The sequence below is a fragment of the Lampris incognitus genome, chromosome 5 (assembly GCF_029633865.1).
Source record: "Lampris incognitus isolate fLamInc1 chromosome 5, fLamInc1.hap2, whole genome shotgun sequence".
NCBI lineage: Eukaryota > Metazoa > Chordata > Actinopteri > Lampriformes > Lampridae > Lampris > Lampris incognitus.
Window position 1 is genome coordinate 50,526,010 of NC_079215.1, and position 19,841 is coordinate 50,545,850.

At 46.9% G+C, this 19,841-nt stretch overlaps 1 protein-coding gene across 1 annotated transcript; it reads right to left on the reverse strand.

The window, feature by feature from the left end:
* Positions 1 to 428: 428 nt before the first annotated feature.
* On the reverse strand, positions 429 to 19,290 carry si:ch211-243a20.3 (uncharacterized protein LOC100151507 homolog). Its single transcript, XM_056280791.1, has 6 exons — positions 18,971 to 19,290; positions 18,803 to 18,850; positions 18,389 to 18,560; positions 2,854 to 2,990; positions 2,558 to 2,687; positions 429 to 1,026 (listed from the first exon to the last, which is right to left on the reverse strand). Exons 4-6 carry the CDS (start codon positions 2,966 to 2,968, stop codon positions 705 to 707), a joined length of 567 nt encoding a protein of 188 aa, XP_056136766.1. The 5' UTR covers positions 2,969 to 2,990; positions 18,389 to 18,560; positions 18,803 to 18,850; positions 18,971 to 19,290; the 3' UTR covers positions 429 to 704.
* Between the last annotated feature and the right edge of the window lie 551 nt (positions 19,291 to 19,841).

The window sequence follows — 19,841 nt, forward strand, 5'->3', positions numbered from 1 at the left end:
TTGTAACAGAGTGGAGTTAGAGCACCCCCCCCCCCACACACACACACTTAGCACCCAGACATGGGCATCGGGCATGGCAGCCATACTGGCAGTCCGAAAAGGATTAACTTCTATCGGTCCACTGATATATGCTCTAACCCAGTTTGTTTTGACAAAAGGCTGAAATCTGTAGGCTGAAAGGTTTGAAGCATAAAATAAAACAAGTAGATTTTCCCTAAAATAATTTTCGGCTCGCAATAAAAACTTTTTTTTTTAAATGGCTGTCCCTAGGGCGAAAAAATGTGTAAAAAGCGCACACAAAGTTTGTGACTGGAATGTAATAACTTCAATGAATGTCTATTCACCAATACACAAAGGAAGGTTTGTGATCCAATGAGTGCATCTCCCAAATTCTCACAATCTGTCATGAAGGACTGGATAGAAAACAATCACTATTACAAGAGAGTTTATTAAAGAAGACAATGAAACTTTAAATGACAAACTACAGAAATATAATGCATATTTTCTGATCTCATGACAGAAGCCATGTGATCACACAAGTCATGGTACAAAAAAATATAATCAGTTTATATCTCAGGTTTCACACACATATAATCTCTCTCTCTCTCGCTCTCTCTCTTTCTCTCTCTCTCAACACAGCAAATGTTCAGTCCCCACTCTCCACTTCCTTCCATCCCAATATAGCTCTCTATCTATTGATCCATCTATCTTTCACTCTGAGGCATCCTTACATTCCCTCTCTTGTAGATTTTCACTCTTCTCCTCCTCACCATCCGACTCCCCATCGGCGGGATAACCCTCGTAACTTTTCTCGGGGTGTACCGGGCCAGACTTGCCACCTGCCCTCGGATGGTCTGAGGTACGAGAGCCCCGCCAAATCTTGTCTCCTCCCGCTCATCTTGGTAACCGTAGCGATGCAGGAATGGTTCCAGGGTTGCTAGGCGATGGCTGAGCTCGGTGATGCGTCTGTGCAGCAGGGAGACTTCTCTGAACAGGTCGTTGACAGACTCGGACAGAGGGCGCACCCTGCAGGATGAACAAAGGCAGGCATGGCTGCAGCAAATGAACTCTGGCAATTTGCATTTGATGCACATAAGGGCCATGATGCACGAGCCAAGGTTTTGAGGCTGAGATGACAAGTATGGTCTGCAGTGGACAGGCATTACTGACTACTGGACAAAGTGGAAAGTATAGCTGATGAGATCAATTGTGATAAGGCAGGAGAGCTGGTGATTCACTTAGCTTTTGGTCATTTGTTCTCTCGGCCTATTTTTTTTAAGCCATTTTATTTTGTCATTGTATTCCTATAATGAATGTGTTCTCTGAATTTAACCCATCCTATTGTATAGGAGCAGTGGGCAGCTGCAGCGCGCGGGGATCAACTCCATTTCGTCTTCCCATTGCCTTGCTCATGGGCGCAGGCAGGAGTATTAACCCTAACATGCATGTCTTTTTGATGGTGGGAGGAAATCGGAGCATCCGCGGGAAATCCACACAAACATGGGGAGAACATGCAAACTCCCCACAAAAGGGACCTGGGACGGCCTGGGGTTCGAACCCAGGACCTTCTTGCTGTGAGGCAACAGTGCTAACCACTGGCCCACCATGCCGCCCATTTATAGAATTGGATTATTATCATTATGATTATCATTGTTATTAGTAGTAGTAGCACAAGTAGATAGTAGTAGAAGTAGTAGTGGTAGTATTGTTATATTTTGAAACTCAAGAATCTAAAGTTTTACAACAGTATATACTTTTATAATGGACTTATCCTTACCCCCCTCCCCAATTTTTGCAGATGGCACAGCTACAAGTGAGACTAAATATCAGTTTGTGGGTCAGAGCCCAGGTTCATGAGGTGCTTTAAGAATATAAGATAGCGGACATCTGGGTGGCGTAACGGTCTATTCTGTTGCCTACCAACACGGGGATCACCGGTTTGAGTCCCCGTGTTGCCTCCGGCTTGGTCGGGCATCCCTACAGACACAGTTGGCCGTGTGTCCGGGTGGGAAGCCGGATGTAGGTATGTGTCCTGGTCACTGCACTAGCGCCTCCTCTGGTCGGTTGAGGCGCCTGTTTGGGAGGGAGGGGGAACTGGGGGGAATAGTGTGATCCTCCCACACTCCCATGCGCTACATCCCCCTGGCATAACTCCTCACTGTCAGGTGAAAAGAAGCGGCTGGCGACTCCACATGTATCGGAGGAGGCATGTGGTAGTCTGCAGCCCTCCCCCGGATCAGCAGAGGGGGTGGAGCAGCGACCGGGATGGCTCGGAAGAGCGGGGTAATAGGCTGGATACAATTGGGGAGAAAGTGGTAAATATATATATATATATATATATATATATATACACATATATATATACACATATATATATATACACATATATATATATACATATATATATAAAAGATAGCATATACAAACAAATGAAAGTCTGTCTTTGAAATTTGTTTAAAGAAGTGACTGAGAAAAAAAAGACAGCAATGGCGCCAGCCACGGCCCTTCAGACATAGCATGCATTCGTCCTGTAACTAGCTAGCTGTAACTTGCAGACCTTGAGTAGTCGGGCAGCAGTGCACTGGGCTGGGAGTGCAGCAGGGTCTTGATTTCATTGAAGATGCGTTTGCCCCAGGCATCCAAAACCCTGGTCACACTGCGCACCGAGGCCACGTTGACATTATCAGCTGCAAAGCAAAACATAAGAACAATGAGGCTTGTATTCAAAGAAAACAAGCAGACACGTAAGATAAAGTGAGGTTTGGTGTAATTCCTTAGAAGTAATAAATACAGAACATGACATGTTGATTTAATGGACCCGTACCTAGAAATGTTTTGATTAATCAGATATACCTCCATCTCTGTAGTTCCAGTATCCATAATCGACGTCATTCTCCTCGCCAGCAGAATGTACCACCGTTATAATGGCAGACACCATCAGCAACCTCACCAGAGTGGGATGGGCCATTATAAGAAGAGAGACACAACCCCTTTAGAAAAAAAAGCGGTAAAAACAAAACGTGTTGTTACTTCACAGAAAAAAAATGCTATTATATGAAGTTATTTTTGTGTCGTTTTAATACAGTAATTAAAAAAACCGTTTTGAGAGCATATTTCTCCCACTGCCATCAAAAATCAAGTTTGTAAGTAAAAGCATATGAACTGACAATACAAGTATCTGGATTACAAACAAATTATCCATTACGGTTTTGTCTGTTTTGGTCACAGACTTGAGAAGTTTTCTTCTGAAGCAGGCCTCTCTTTTGCATCACAAAAGGTTTTGATAGTGAATCAGTCCTTCTAGGTTGTGAATCTAAAAGTTTTGCTTGCGAGTTGAACTGGACGTAACGGGCGGGATCTCAGCTGATGGATGAGAAGAGAGTTTCTATTGGTGCGTTTGACCTGGATCCACAGCATGGCTTACAAACCTTCCTCTGTGGTCGGGAGGAGCGGAGTTGGATGATGCTCATGTGTGCAGTGACCACTTTGTCAAAGGTAACATAAGTTATGTGGCTATGTTTATGCAGCTAACTGTTTCCTTACTTTGTAACATTAAAGTTATTGTTTTTTCTTTGCTTTTGGGGGGGGGGGTTGTACCCCTGTAACTGAACAACAATACTTAACAATGATAAGTAATGCTAGCTAACTATAAACTGCTACTGTTTTGCAGGGTGCAACAGTATTGCTACAAGTGCTAAATTATGGTGTTGTTCTCTTTAGGCTGCCCTAGTGCTTTAAATGACGTTGAGCCTGTTGACTGGGCCTTTTGACTATTAACCTCGGTTATCAGAAAGGTAAGCTCATGTCGGAGGCATCGCTTCTACAAGAGGAGAGAATGAAGTCCAGAGACGATCAACAAAAATGCCCAGAGGGTGCAGAGGCCTTGCTGGATCTCCATAAGTCAGCTGAGAACACAGAGCCAGAGGACATCACTGAACTGTTACATGACCGACAAGGTAAATGAATTGTATTAGTAAGTGTAGCCAATATCTTAGCTCATTAGTTCTCAACTTGGGGGTTTCTGGGGGTTGCTAGATGGTTGTGGAGAAAACAAGCATGAAACTGTCCAGACCCACAGTGTACCTGATGTGAAAAAAATAGGTGTACTGTCTCTTTAATTGCTGTGCCATCACAGTGTAAAAGGTGGTGGGCTCTGCACTGGCCCTCATTATACGTTGAGATTTATTTGACAGAGCAATACAGTACTAAACGTCTGTATGTTTAGTAGCTAATGAACATTATTCATATCAGGATCAGCATGAAAATACATTGTAGGCATTGAATGCTACCGAAATCAAACGTAAATCATTGTCACCTTTAAAAATATATTCAATTTATTGTCAAATGATTCACCTGGAGACATACACCAGAAACAACAAATAATAGGGATACATTTAAAGTGTCCACTTGTTAACAAGACACTGGGATCTCGCGGTCTTAGTGGCTATTGTGTATGGGGGAACAGTTGTCGAGAAAATCGAAGGACACTGAGGACAACAGCAGGTGCAGTCCAGACAGAACAAGGTTAATGTATATAGTTAATATATCAGACTAATATTTAGTAGGACATGCTCATGCATGAGTGACCACAATTTGCAACAGAGCCCACGGTGGCAGTTCTGCAGCGCCATGGGAAAAATAAAATAACATATTTTAGACTGAGGAATGGTATTTACATTACATTGCCTGTACCAGTGATATAATTTGCCTTAGTAGATGTTATTGAGTGTTTGTGAGAGTCAAACTGTGTATGCACATGTGGTGCCGTTATCTGAATAAATCTAAAAACACTTATTAAAGCCAAAACCGAATTGGTTGCTCTGTCAGTGGGCAAAGCAACGGTCTCCTTGTGTGACTTTGGTAGCTTTCATGTGTTATATCACGGTAATCCCTGAACAGTCTCAGGGAGAGAGTTTATAAGCAAACAATGTGTTTGCATCGGGGTTGTTGTGAGTTCAACGTCCCAGCACTGTTGGGGGTGCCGAACACCAACCTGATTATTCTGGGGGGCCGCGACTTGAAAAGGCTGAGAGCCACTGTCTTAGATTATAGTTGGATAAGGCAGACGTAATTCTGACAACAAATAATACATGTAAACTTTGTAGATAACCAAGTTCTCAGTGAACTCACCTAGTTAAATAAGGGTATGAAAAATAAGTTTTGTTTATATAGCACTTTTAAAAACACAGTTATAGTCATCTACACTCAATCCAGAAAAATATGAATAAATACATAAAATAAACCGAACTAATATAAAACATGGCATAGGGAGTAACAGACCAAGCTAAAAATGAACCAAAACAGAAGGCGGGGATGGGGATCTATAAAAAGGCTTGCCTGAAAAGATGTGTTTTTAAAAGCTGCTTAAAACAGTCCAAAGATTCAGCATATCTTATGGATTGGGGAAGATTATTCCAGAGGCTTGGGGCTAAAACTGCAAAGGCACGGTCACCTTTTGTTTTGCAGTTGGAGTGGGGGATGGACAAAAGACCGATGTTTGAGAATCGGAGTGGTTGGGAAGTGGAATGAGAATCAGAAATGTAACTGGGGGCAAGGTCATGCAGTGTTTTAAATGTAATCAATAAGAGCTTATAGATTATTCTGAATTTTATGGGAAGCCAATGGAGGGATGCAAGAATAAGGGTAATATGGGACCTATGGCTAGTTCTAGTTAGTAGTCTAGCAGCTGCATTCTGAACCAACTGTAGACGATTTAAAGTAGCTTGGTTGAGGCAAGAGTAGAGGGAGTTACAGTAATCTAGATGGGATAAAATGAAAGTGTGAATTTATATTTCGATATTCTTAAAAGACAAAATATTTCTTGTTTTTGAAATATTTCTTAGCTGAAGAAAACAGGATTGGACAAGCTTAGTAACATGGTGATCAAAAGATATTCTGGTCAGAGATGATACCAAGATTTTTAGCAGTAGGTTTCATGTTTGAACGAAGTGGACCAATAAACTTAACAACTGCAGTGGCAAAGTTCTCAGGACCAATTAAGAGAATTTCAGTTTTGTCAGGGTTTAGATGGAGGAAATTAAGGGACATCCAGTTTTTGGTGGCACCTAAGCAATCACGGAGGGAGGACAGTTGATTCAGGTTATTGGGTTTGGCAGAGAAATAGAGTATCATAGGCATAAGTGGTATGACATGTCTGGAAAATGACTAAACAAATGACCCACAGGAAGCATAAAGAGAAGAAGATTGGCCCAAGGACAGACCCCTGAGAGACTCCACACAGTAGGGGAGCTGATGAGGATACATGATTGTTAATACAAACATTAAAATATCCATTAGTCAGATAAGAGTGAAACCAATTTAACACTGTACCAGAAATGCCAACCCAGTTCTCCAACCTATCAAGTAAGATGGCATGATTGATGGTATCAACGGCAGCGGTTATTCACCTTTATCAGCATGCATAAGAATGTCATTGGACACTCTTAATAATGCAGTCTCGGTACTATACGAAAGCTGGATTGAAATTTATCTAAACTGTTATGACCCTCAATCAGCTGCAGGATTTGGTCCGCAACAATTTTTTCAAGCATTTTGGATAAAAAATAAAGTTTGGAAATCGGTCTATAATTCTCTACCCTTGCCGGATCAAGAGAGGGTTTTTTGAGGAGAGGCTGAACACACAAACTCGGATGTGACTGAACAGTTGATAGAGATCAGGCTGGGACCCAAGCCAGGGAGGATTGATATTAAAAATTTTGTCAAAACTACGTATATCACAAAGACTAGAGGAGGGACACATAATTCCAACATTAAACTCAGACAGCTGAAAGGGGCAGGGGGAACAGTGGGAGTAAAATTGGACCTTAGACCATCGTTCTTGTCAACAAAGAAAGACAAGACATTTTCACAGTCATTAGCAAAACAAGCAGAATGGTAGGAAGAGAGGGACCCACAAGCTGATTGATAGTACTAAACGGAAACCTAGGGTTATGTCTATTACTATCAATCAAGTCAGAGAAGTAAGCAGCTCTTGATTCTTTAATAGTTTGATTCAATCCAGATAATAACTCCTTCATATGGAATTGGTGAACTTCAAGAGTAAATTTTTTTTCCATCTGCTTTCGGCCTTATACCCTTATTTTTTAACAGATATTTTCACTGATCCAAGGGGTTGTGTTAATAACTGGGGCAGCCCTGTAAGTATATGGAGCCATAAAATCAAGGGCAGATGTACACAAATCATTAAACCAACTAACTTGGTCATTAATGTTGGCAAACTGAGGAGGGCAGCTGGCCAGACTGGAAAAGTAACTAGAAAACATGGACTGCTTATTAAAGATGCAAGAGTGAATTATACGTTTCTGGGGTATTGTAGTAGTTGGTAAAGAAGCAGTAAAGATAATACATTTATGGTCAGGGAAAAAAAATCAATCTCATTCAGGATATTAAGAGACATGTTCAGAGTGAAAACTAAATCAAGGGTATGCCCACAGTTATGTATGGGGCCAGTGACATACTGCACAAGGTTAAAAGATCCCATTCCACCCATTATCCAAACCGCTTATACTGCTCTAGTTTTCTTTCTCATACAACTCTCTTTGTGTTTAGTAGGCAGCTTCTCGTTCCTAGTTTGTTACTAGCTTTGAGCTTAGCCTAGCTTAGCAGTTAGCTCTATTACGTTTGCAGTCAAAGCAGCCTCGTTAAAACGATGGTTTGTGGTGACTGCTCCATAGTTACAGATAGGTTGTCTTTATTAGAGAGACATGTCTGTGAGTTAGAGCAGCTTCTTTTGGCTAGGATTATGTTCGATGTGACCAGCACTCCAGATTTCTTTAGCCCCGGGCCTTACAGCAGACCTGCTATTGTTAGCATTAGCTCAGCCTCGTCGGCAGATGCAGTAGAGTTTGTCTCTGTTTACCGGCATGGGAAGGCTCACAAGAGCAAGCCACCGGTCGTGTGGCCTGGTCTGTAGTCACCTCTCCCGATTGCAAACCGGTTTTCACCACTCACCAGCCCTGTTGGTAGACCTATCGGCCAGTATACTTCTCCCGCTCCTGTCGACAGAGTAAAGCAACACTCTAGTGATAGGAGACTCCATTACCCGCAATATTAGATTAGCTTCGCCAGCCTTGGTTCACTATTTACCCGGAGCCAGAGTCTCCAACGTAGAGGATAATCTTAGCGTGCTGGCATCACGGAGGGAGAGTCAGGGAACCCAGGCACACAGCACCACTACTTTCAGCAATGAAATGTGCCACGTCAAATTTATGAGAGTCTGTCTTTCCATTGGAGTGAGAAACTACAGGAACATTGCCTATAGATGAGTCACGGTTGGTAAAAATAATGCTCTACCAAGTGGCAGATTTGTCATTTCAAGGTAAAAGTAACAAAGCCAGGTAGTGCAAACTAATGCAATAATTATTAACAATCTATGAAAAAAATAAATCCCAGCAAGTTGAATCAGTTCGGATTTCCTTACCTGGATTTTTGAACAGGCATCAAGAAAAATAAACTTCTGCTCATTAGCAATGATTACTGTGACTTTCTCTCTGCTTAAAAAACATGCTCAGCCAAGTGGTTTAGAAGTCATTTATGGTATAAAAGAAAATAAACTGACAATTGTTATGAAATGAAAAAACTTTGGATCATTAGCTGCTGTTAATATTGTGGTGAGTTTGCATGGAGAATGAGAGGCAGAGAGCTCTTTCGATCTCAACTCCCATGTCCTATACACTGCACGACCCCAGGAGTGCTGTTTAACTTAAACACACTGTCAGAACTGACAGGAAAGGAGGAGGAAAGGATTTAGTTTTAATGGCAACTCCTGTGTCCCATACACCGCATGACCCCAGGAGTGTTCCTTTATTCTACCCTTCCCCAATAGTTGCCGAACAATGGCTTCCCCTAACGAGGTCACTCTGGAACACGTCAATCTTAGTCATGATCCTACAGTCAGTCAGTAAAATGGTCATCTACCCAGTCCAATTCAAACATCCAAACAACAATAATCAAAACATGAACACAACAATGATCTGAACATGAACGTAACAGTCCCATAATCCCTTGCGCTTCCCATAGCCCTCATCAGTCCAGAGACTGTCTTCCCCGGTTGCTATATAGCCCCCATCTGAGCGGTCAGTTGTCCCTGACAACCCCGTCACCCAAGACATAGTCCCTCACATGTCCAGGGGGCCGTTGTTGGTGAATGGGCCACCCAGGGTTTACAGAAAGCACAACTGGAGGAGAAGCATACTGATTGGTGCATGGGGTGCTACTGTCACCACTGGCCCCAACAGCAGGTGGAGCAAGGGGGTGGTATGGACAGAGTCTGTCCTGCTGCAGCACTATCATGCGCCCCTGGCTGGGCATGCACACCCAGTATATCACCTCAGACAGCTGGCCCATGACCTCTACAGGCCCCTGCCAGTGGCTACGAAGCTTGGGGGAAATCCCCTTCTTGTGAACAGGACAATACACCCATACTTTGTCTCCTCAAACAAAGGCCTGCCCAAGGCACTGGGTGTCATAGACCCTCTTCTGCTGTACCCCGGAGTTGGCCTGGATCTGGCGGGTGTAGTCGTGGACCACTTGCAGGAAATCCCTCAGTCTCCGGAGGTAGTCCGTATCTTTTTCCCCGGCAATCTCAGGCGGGTACCAAAACACCAAGTTCACCAGTGTCCAGAGTTCCCGCCCAAACATGAGGGCAGTGGCTGTGCACTGGCTGGACAGCAGTCCAGTAGGACCCCAGGACCAAGGGCAGGTGCTGCTCCCAGTCCCGCTGATATTGGCTGGTGAGGATGGCAAGTTGAGTGGCCAGGATATGGTTGAACTGCTCCACCAAAACGTCACTTTGAGGATGGACTCAAAGTTCCACCCCTGATCACTGTGGAGCTTGGTGGGAACTCTGAAGTGGGCAAACATCTCTTTCACCAGCCTCTCTCTCCGCTGTTGCCACCTCTGGTACACTAACCCGTCATGAAGTTCAGAGTTGCCCTACTGCGAGTGGTAGGCCTTTATCTTGGGCACCAGTGCTGACACCTCTGTCCATTCGGGGTACCGCCCCGTCTTCAGCCAGCCCCTCACCAGCGCCAGGGTCATATCTGCCTCCCGCTGCTGCCTTAGTTGCTGTGTGGTCAATGGGGACCACCTCTCCTCGTTGTTGGGTGCCTGGATGGCCGCCACCATTGACATCATCTGATCCCATTCCTCTTGCGCTGGCAGCAGCGGCACTCCAATGCCGCACGGGGCGCTGGGAGAGCGCGTCGGCATTGCCATGATGTCGCCCCACCCGATGCTGGATTTCAAAGTCATACCCTTGAAGGATTTCCAGCCATTGGGCATCTTGACCCTCAGGGTGTTTAAAATTCAAGAGCCAGGCCGCTCTGGTGGCCGAGTGGAATAAACGGCCATTCTTGCAATCCGCTCATCATGTGGCTGGGAGGTTCATATCCCAGACTCGCCGTAACCGGTCACGGCCAGAGCATCCACGGGGTAAGGCATTCATTAGGCCACCCTTACCCAAGGGATAGTGGGTGTAGATCTGTGTAGTGTTCGGGGACTCGTCGTTCTCCAGCGACCCCTCTGGCCCATCCGGACGCCTGCAGCCAAGCAACTGAAAGCATTCTCCCTACGCCTCCTTCGCGGCTTGAAGGTGATGCAATCCATGCGAGGCTTCAGTGTGTAAAATAGCGAGAGCAGCCGACACGAGTTTGAAGGAAGCTGGTGTTACGCCTATCTCCTTCCTGTGGAAACGTGAGCCAGGGGAGTTATTCGACAAGATTTCCGGCCATATGCCATTGGGTTAATCGGGTGGAATAAGGGGAAAAACTAGAAATAAATTTATTAAAAAAAAGAAAAATTCAAGAGCCAGGTAAGGAAGGTGTGGTTGGTTCAAATGAGGAAGTGGCTGCCGTGCAAATACGGCTGGAAATGTTGTACCACCAGAACCACTACCAGCAACTCATGTCGGGTGATGCAGTAGTTCTTTTCTGCCTGACTCTAGGTGCGACTGAAGAAGGCCATGGCATGCTGTTCCAACCCCATGTTACTGGCATCATTGTCCACGATGAAGGACTGTTGGGCGTCGGGGTAGGCCAGGCAGGACTGGGGCTTCAGTGAGAGCTGTCTTGAGGCAGCTGAAGGCTGCAGCACAGGCATCATCCCAGTCAAATGGCCAGCCCTTGTCGGTCAAGCGGTGGAGTTGACTGGCGATAGTGAAGTCCCAGATGAAACGGCGGTAGAATGACGCCAGGCCCAGAAAACTTCTCAGCTCACCAAGGTGCCATCCAACGCACTAGCCTTGGATGGCAACCACCTCTCTTCAGCAGGTGACACTTTGACAGGGTTCAGCCACAGCCAGGCCTGAGTGATGGCAGCAAGGATCTTATTCAGGTTGGACAGGGCTCCGGCGAAGTTACTGGTGTGTACTAGGAGGTTGTCGAGGAACACAATGCAATGGCTCTGGGGCACGTCTATCAACACTCTCTCCATCAGCTGTTTGAATGTTGCTGGTGCATTACAGAGCCCGAACAGCATGACACGGAACTGCCACAGACCCTGCCTGATGGTGAAGGTGGTCTTCGGTCTTGTGCTGGGGGCCAGCTCCACCTGCCAGTAATCGCTGCTTAGGTCGAGGGAGCTGAATCCTGTAATGTAGTCGAGGGCATCATGATTTGAGGGAGCAGGTAAGAGTCCTTTTTTGTGACAGCATTAAGGCATCGATAGTCCACACAGAACTGCCAGCCACCATCCTTCTTCCTCACCAAGATGGCTGGAGCCACCCACGGACTGTTGAAGGGCTCAATCTCTCCAGCAGCAGCCATCTTGCAGATTTTGTCCTCTGCCACCTGTTGTTTAGTGAGGGCCAGCCAATGGGACTGCAGATGGATGGGCTGGGCCGATCTCAATGATATGCTTAACCAGCCCAGTCTGCCTGCAGTCCTCGTCTCTAGCAGCAAAGATGTCCGTGTAGTCATCGAGGAGTCACTTCAGCTGGTTGCGTTGCCGCGGATCAAGGTCGTTATTGCTATGTTGCCACCAGTCATGTATGGCCTCAGTCATTTCAGCGGAGGGTAGGACAGCAGGGCTGAGACAGGTTGGGGTGGTGCAGGGCCACTGGTGGTGGTGGGTGTGCTGGTGGGCAGCTTGGATGGAGGTCTGGGTTGTTGGGATAATGAAGCACATGGGCTCTGTGCCTGCTGGGCGGTGGCTGCTTGGCGACTGGCTAGCTGGTCTTTGGGTCTGTCCCTCACCTGACCAGACTGGAGCGCCACAGTCTTTTTGCTAAAGGTGATGGTTGCCCCTGACACATTAACACAGGCCCCCAGAGGGTCAGCAGGTCAAGGCCAATTATGCATGGGTCCCAGATGTTGGCTAGCCAGAACTCTTGCACCAGCTCCTGGTCTCCAGCTCAGACTCGCAGTGATTTCCTCCCTCTCGTTCCAGCCTTTTCCCCAGTCACCATCATCAGCTTGGTGTTGGTTGGGGACCATGCCACTGAGAGTGGAGCCGGTGGTGCCTGGGAGGATGCCAGGCTGCACCAGGGAAATGGTAGACCCCGTGTCTACCAGGGCTCTGCAGGATTGACTGTTGAGTTAGCAGTCCAAATATAATCCTTTGGTTTGACCTAGGCAGCCAACCAGCGTGCATCGGCCTTGAAGGGGGGCTGGAGACTGAAGTGGTGGTCCCTTCACTAGATCACTCTGCCATCATTTCCCATTGGCTGGGTGGCTCTGGCCTTCAGTGCTGGGCAGTCGTGGCTATGTGACCAGGCTTGTCACACCAGTAGCAGCGGTCAGTCGGCCAGGTTGGCCATCACCTGGATGTTGGAGGCTGTCGCTGAGACTGCTGTGGTGAAAGCGGGACTAGGTAGGCCTCATCTGCTTCCTCTTCTTCACGGTTGGGCCCCCCTGATGTGTGGTGGGAGGGCAGGGTTCTTCTGCTGGGGGGGGTCACGTGGACAGTACTACCTCAGCCCGCTCGGGGATTGGGGCATGGCGAAGTGAACATGTTGGCGCAGATGTTTCAGCATGAGCTCCCGCGGGAAAGCGTGCAGGGCCAGCTCCTCTTTGATGACTGCATCGAACTGCAGGTAACCGTGCTGGGCATGTAGCTGAATGTCTGTGGTGAAGGCACCCAGGCTCTCTCCCTCTTGGCGGTGATGGCTGTCTAGCTGCTCCCTGCTCTGGTCGGTGTAAGGTCATTGCCTGAGTCACCTCTCAAGTGCCATGGTCAGGGTTTAGAGGTCCTTCTGCTCCACTGGGGCTAGATCAAGTAGTACCTGCAAGGCCTTTCCCTCCAATGCCAGAGCCAGGTGGATGACAGTCTTATTGTTACTCCATCTGCTATACCATGCCTCCAACTGCACTTGTCGTCCCAGCTTGGCAGGTGTTCTAGAAGCCGTATCTTTGCTGCTCACTAAGGGGCGATTGGCGGTGACAGGCAGCATGTGCTCCCCCAGCGCTGGTCTCCTGGCCTCCAGAGGGCGATTGGTGGCGGCGGGTAGCATTCGCTCCCCAGTGCTGGTCTTTCTGTCCTCCAGGGGGCGATCAGTGGCAGCAGGTAGCGTTCGCTCCTTGGCGTTAGTGGTCCTGGCCTCTAGGGGATGATGTATGGTGGCGGATAGCATTCGTTCCCCGGCGCTGGTCCTCCTGGCCTCTAGGGGGCAGTGGAGCCACTGTGTACTGGAACCATCAAGTTGGGCTGGAAAACATCCATCTCTGGCGGGCTCCGTCTTTTGCCATGCCAGGTTTTCCAAGTGCCAACGGGTCTGCTCGATGTCCTGTCTCCAGTCTCTGGATCTCCCTTTCCATTTTATAGCTCAATACCACTTCTGACACCAATGTGATGAGTTTGCGTGGTGAATGACAGGCAGAGATCTCTTTTGATCGCAAATCCTGTGCCCATACACCGCATGACCCCGGGAGTGCTGTTTAATTTAAACACACCATCATAACCGAACAGAACTGACGGGAAAGGGGGAGGCAAGAGGCTGGGATTTAGTTTGAATGGCAGGTCCTGTGTCCCATACACCGGACGACCCCAGGTTATTCTGCCCTTCCCCAATGGTTGCCGAACAATGGCTTCCCCTAACAATGTCACTCTGGAACACATCAATCTTATTCATGGTCCTACAGTCAGTCAGTCTGTAAAATGGTCGCCTACCTAGTGCAAGTCAAACATCCAAACAACTCATCTCATCTCATCATCAGCCACTTCTCCGGGGGTAAGGTCGCAGTGGCAGCGAGCTAAGTAGGGCACTCCAGACGTCCCTCTCCCCAGAAATGGCCTCCAGCTCCTCCTGGGAGATCCCAAGGTGTTCCCAGGCCAGATTGGACATGTAGTCCCTCCAGTGAGTTCTGGGTCTTCCCCGCGGTCTCCTCCCAGCTAGATGTGCCCGGAAAACCTCCAAAGGAAGGCGCACAGGAGGCATCCTAATCAGATACCCCAACCACCACAACTGCCTCCTTTCGACACAATGGAGCAGCGGCTCTACTCCGACCTCCCTCCAGATGTCCGAGCTCCTCACCCTATCTCTAAGGCTGCGCTTAGACACCCTATAGAGGAAACTCATTTCAGCCACTTGTATCCGCGATCTCACCCTTTCAGTCACTACCCAAAGCTCATGACCATAGGTGAGGGTTGGAATGATGACTGACTGGTAAATAGAGAGCTTTGCCTTCCAGCTCAGCTCCTTCACCACAATGGTCCGGTACAATATCCGCATTACTGTTGATGCTGCACCAATCAGCCTGTCAATCTCCCGCTCCATCCTACCCTCACTCATGAACAAGACCCCGAGATACTTGAACTCCTTCACTTGAGGCAACAACTCATCCCCAACCCGGAGGGAGCAATCCACCATTTTCTGGTAGAGAACCATGGCCTCAGACTTGGAAGTGCTGACTCTCATCCTGGCCATTTCGCACTCAGCTGCAAACTGCCCCTGTACGTGCTGGAGGTTGCGTTCTGGTGAAGCCAACAAAACCATATCATCTGCGAAGAGCAGAGATGCAATTCTGAGGTTCCCAAAATGGACACACTCCTCACCTTGGCTGCGCCTTGAGATCCTGTCCATGAATACCACAAACAGAATCTGAGAAAAGGGACAGCCTTGGCGGAGTCCAACGCCCACCGAAAACGTGTTTGACTTTGTGCCGAGAATACGGACACATCTCTCACTTCGGTTACACAAGGACCGGATGGCTTGTAGCAAGTGCCCCGGTACCCAGACTAAAGATGTCACTTAGCTGAGTGATGAAACGTATCTGTCAATAAACGTTGTATCCAGATGAACTGATTCAACCTTCTTTGATTTTCTTACCTGTGTTATTGAGTATGCATCAAGACATATCGACTCATTTCGGCATGGATTGCCTTAAACTTAAACTCTCAGGAACCACCTGAGATTCGACCTCAGATGCAGACAAAACGGGATTACACCAAAGAGCCTCCAAATGAAATCTTCAGTCAAGGGCCACGATGCTAACCAGATCCTCCAGGAAGCACAGAGGCAGCTGTTGAACGAGCGGGTGAGACAAACCAATTTTACTACTGACGCTTTGAAAGCCAGAGAGGAGCAGATCCAACAGAGACTCACGTCGCGTCTAGATGAGACCACTTTCCAACGTGTGATCGAGTTCACGGATAAGGCTCATCTAGTTCAACACGAAAAGTCGAAAACCAGGCAGCAAAAAAAGTTCGACCTACCTCCTGCACGCCAGAGACATCGGCAGACAATGGACGACAACCTCGACGGCCGACAGAGAGACGGCCGCCAGACACACGCCAGCGATGTGGACAAGTGGGTGAAGAATCTGTCCAACAGACCACTCAGCCAGGCGGAGAAAGACATCCTTGCTAAGGGGCTGAATTTTGCTGTCAAGCTGAGGGAAATCCCGCTAGTGGAATCGATCACAGCCGCGGAATCAGCGATCCGGAAAAACAACATCGCCGACCCGGAAGCGGAACAACTACGGACGAAAGTTGCAGCCTCTCTCGGCAATGTGAAGGCGCCAACATCCAACGTCAGTGGAGGTGAGAGAGAGGAACGCTCTCACAACTCTCAGTAAGGTAGATGCACTGTTGTATTAAACCAGACAGACTGTCATGAGAAAGTTATGACATTACTGAGCGACACAAATACTTATGAGCCCCTGAAACGAGATCCAAGCAGCGGTTACAAGAAAAAGGTGATAGATTGTCTGAAGCAGTTAGAACAGGACAATGCTATTGACAGAATGTTGTACCACAGGTTATACCCAGGGTAAGCTACACCTAGTCTATGGGTTACCTAAGATACATAAACCAAATGTGCCATTATGACCTGTTGTTTGTATGATTAACTCAGTAACCCATAACATCCCTAAGTTTCTGGCATCTGTTCTTAACCCATTGGTAGGCAGTAATGAACATCACATGCAGAACACTATGGATTTTGTGGATAAGGTGAGGGACATCATTATGGAGGGGGATGAAACAATGGTCTGTTATGATGTTAAGTCTCTCTTCACATGTGTTCCTGTTGATGAAGCAGTGGAGGTAGTCCATATGAAATTACAAAACGATCCCCCTTAGCAATAGGACCATCCTTAACACTGACCAAGTGTGTCTGCTCCTGTCTTCAGTCCACATACTTCACATACAGGGGGCAGTACTATAGGCAGAGGCATGGATGTGCTATGGGTCCCTCAGCCTCATCTGTAGTGGCCAACTTGTATATGGAAGAATTGGAAAATAGGGCTCTGATGTCCTATCCAGGGGCACCACCTCGCCATTGGTTCAGATTTGTGGACGACACCTGGGTTAAATTTAAATCTCAGGATGTACCACATTTCACCGACCACATTAACTCTGTGGACAACCACATCAAGTTCACAAGAGAGGATGTGAAAAATGACAAGTTAGCCTTCTTAGACTGTGAAATTGCAATTGTTGATGGGGGACACTCAAATAGAATAGAATAGAATAGAATATTCTTTATTAGTCATTTTGTACATACCTACAAATGAAATTTACTCTCTGCATTTAACGATTGTTGATGTTTACCACAAACCTACACATACTGATCAGTACTTAAGGTTTGACTCTCATCATCCACTGGAGCACAAACTAGGAGTCATCAGGACAACGTACCACTGAGCTGACAACATCCCACCAACACAGCAGCCGGGGAAGGGGAGATATCCCACATTAAATAGGCCTTGGTTAAGTGTGGTTATCCTAACTGGGCATTTGTCAAAGCCAGGAAGACGCACAAACAGTGCACCAGCCAATCGAAGAGAGGACAACAGCTGCCTAAGTGTAAACCAGTGGTGATTCCGTATGTGGCAGGAGTGTTGGAAAAGCTGAGATGCGTATTTTCAAAACATCGCATCTCAGTTGCTTTAAAACCCCAAAACACGCTGCACCAGAAGTTGGTCCACCCCACGGATTGGGTCCCCCTGGCACAAACAGAGCAATATAGAGTAAGTACGCTGTTCAGTGCCAGGAGGATTTCCGGGACTTGTACACTGGGGAAACTAAACAGACACTGGCCAAAAGACACTGGAGGGGTGAAGAGGGCACAGCATTTGTTTTTCTGTGCAGGGATCTCCAGGGGGTCTTAATCTCAGGGGTCTCCAGAGTTGAGAGCGCTGTACAGCGTCCAAATTTTCACTTGTTAAACAAAATATGGTCATCCAAGCAAAGTCAAAGATGTACCCTCGAATCAAATCTTTTAAATGATGCAAATTAAAAAAGAGCCCTTTTGACTGGCCAAACATTAACATAGCCCTATGTGTGAGGTCAGGTCAAGAGGGGGATGAGTCTTGTGACCCAGGACCATTTTCAAATCTAATTATTTTATTTGAAGACATGCAGAAGATTTTTTTTTTTTTGGCCAGTATATTTGGGTCTGTATACCGGGAACAGTGATCTTGTGAGACAGGAATGACCATAATCTAATCCAACAACACAGTGCAAATAGGAGAAGTACAAGCAAGGGCTTGATCGGATCCCATGACTCCAAAGAGAGTCAGTGGTATCATGTCCAGATGACAGTCTGGGAGGAGGGCTGCACTTCATCAGATAGCACTGAACAATCATATGCCGATGAAACATAGTGGCGGTATTCGAAAAGTTTTCATTTGGATGGCCTTACGCCCCTGTTGGAGCCTTATCAGAGGAGCTACGAGGACTGCCGGCAGCGGTATCATCAGATACGGTTTCTTGAAACACATCACTCACTCTTATCAATAAAATGAGGCATTGAATTCGTGCACCAGTATCGGAAAATCATGCTATAAAGATGGTTATGGTTTGGAGGGGGGAAAAAAAAGTGAGCCCAGATTTGTTTGTAGTGAAATGTCACTTCAACAAGCTTTTCAACAGATAAGAACCGGAGAGTGGATGCGGTTTTAGAAAATTAGTGGATTAGCCAAATACTCACACTTTGAAAATACCGACTCTTCAGTTCCAGATGTGCGTCTCGATAACAAGCCTTTAATTTAGATAGCCTGTGAGTGCGTGACTCTGCTCCTCTCCCCTGCCCACGATGGTAATGCCCAGGTTGTGGTTCAGCTTCTTCCTCAGTCTCTGCTCCCTGTTCTTCTCTACGCCCCCTACTTGCAGATTTAATATAATTAGGAGGAGAATGTGCTCGCTCGGTGCAGAGACACTTAAAAGACTCTTTATTTGTGGAGGGTTAGAGAACTGCCATAACAATCGACATCAGCCACCACAACCCCCTCCTCTTAACTCTCTCTCGCCCGCTCTCTCTCATGCACACATACACAGTTCCAGATGCGACCAGATGTGTAGCACATCCTCTAATTTTCCGATTTACCTCTTCTCATGGTCTTACCTTCTAGCCGTGTCTCTCCACCTCCTTCCCGTCTTCCTATTCATCGCTCTGCAAGAAATGGATATGGGGCCAGAAGCTTTAACCACTGTTTTATGTGGGCCCACATTTCTGAAGCAATAAACCGTGGCAATGCCCCCCCCCCCTAATCTGAGTTATGGGCCCTCTCACCTGTCTCCTGTTCCCGTCGTCTGCCCGCTAATCGTTTCCCTTCACAAGGGTGATGCAAAACGAACAGCTTAAAGCAGCATGGTGCAATGTCCTCCATGCCGTCTGATTTCGCGTGAGATTCACTTTCAAGTTAAACAGAAACGGAGAGTAGCTTCATCCGTAGGCAATTAGGTTGCTCTACTTCCGAACAATTTTGGGGACCCAAATATTACTTCGACTTTACCAGCTTTTTTATTTTCACTTTACTTTTGTTTTCTTTATTACGACGCTACTATTTTATTCATATTTCACTTTTGAACTTATTCTACAGTGCGGCAGATTTGCACACCCGAAAGAGAAGAAGGAGAAGAGAGATGGGGAGAGCTGGGATGTAAAAACGGAATGAATTATTCTTTATTGACTGGCATCCAGATGTTATTGCAGCCCCCCCCCCCTCCTCCTCTCTCTGAGTCTGTTTTTGTACTCTGGCCTGTATGAGGTCAGTGTTGGACACCAAAGCTGCCAGAGAAAAGTTGGTTGTACAGGCAGATGGAGGGGGAAGCGGGAGAGCAGGGGGATTAGTGACGGACAAACAGACCAGATACTAGCAGGTGTGGGTGAATAACAACGGCCTTGCCCATATTTCTTGTGTGCTTGCTCGATCACCGACTGAATGCCGAGAGTTACAGGGGCGAAGAAGTCACAAAGCCATCAACACCTGGTCTGTATTAACAACAGGCCCGTCTGTCACCTTCACCAGAACACCATTCTCTCTCCATGACAAATTCCACGCTTGCTTTTGTTTTCTGCATGGGCGTTTCTTTTCTCTTTCTTTGGAATAATTTTTCAGGCAAATTCAAGGAGGTGCAGACATGTGTGGTTAGAACATTGT

What these genes read in the sequence shown, in the direction of transcription:
- si:ch211-243a20.3 (XM_056280791.1), bottom strand. Translation starts at nt 2,968, where the DNA reads ATGGCCCATCCCACTCTGGTGAGGTTGCTGATGGTGTCTGCCATTATA. An exon ending in CTGGAACTACAGAGATGGAG is followed by an intron (nt 2,688 to 2,853) that starts GTATATCTGATT and finishes TTTGCTTTGCAG; the next exon opens with CTGATAATGTCAACGTGGCC. An exon ending in CTGCTGCCCGACTACTCAAG is followed by an intron (nt 1,027 to 2,557) that starts GTCTGCAAGTTA and finishes TTCATCCTGCAG; the next exon opens with GGTGCGCCCTCTGTCCGAGT.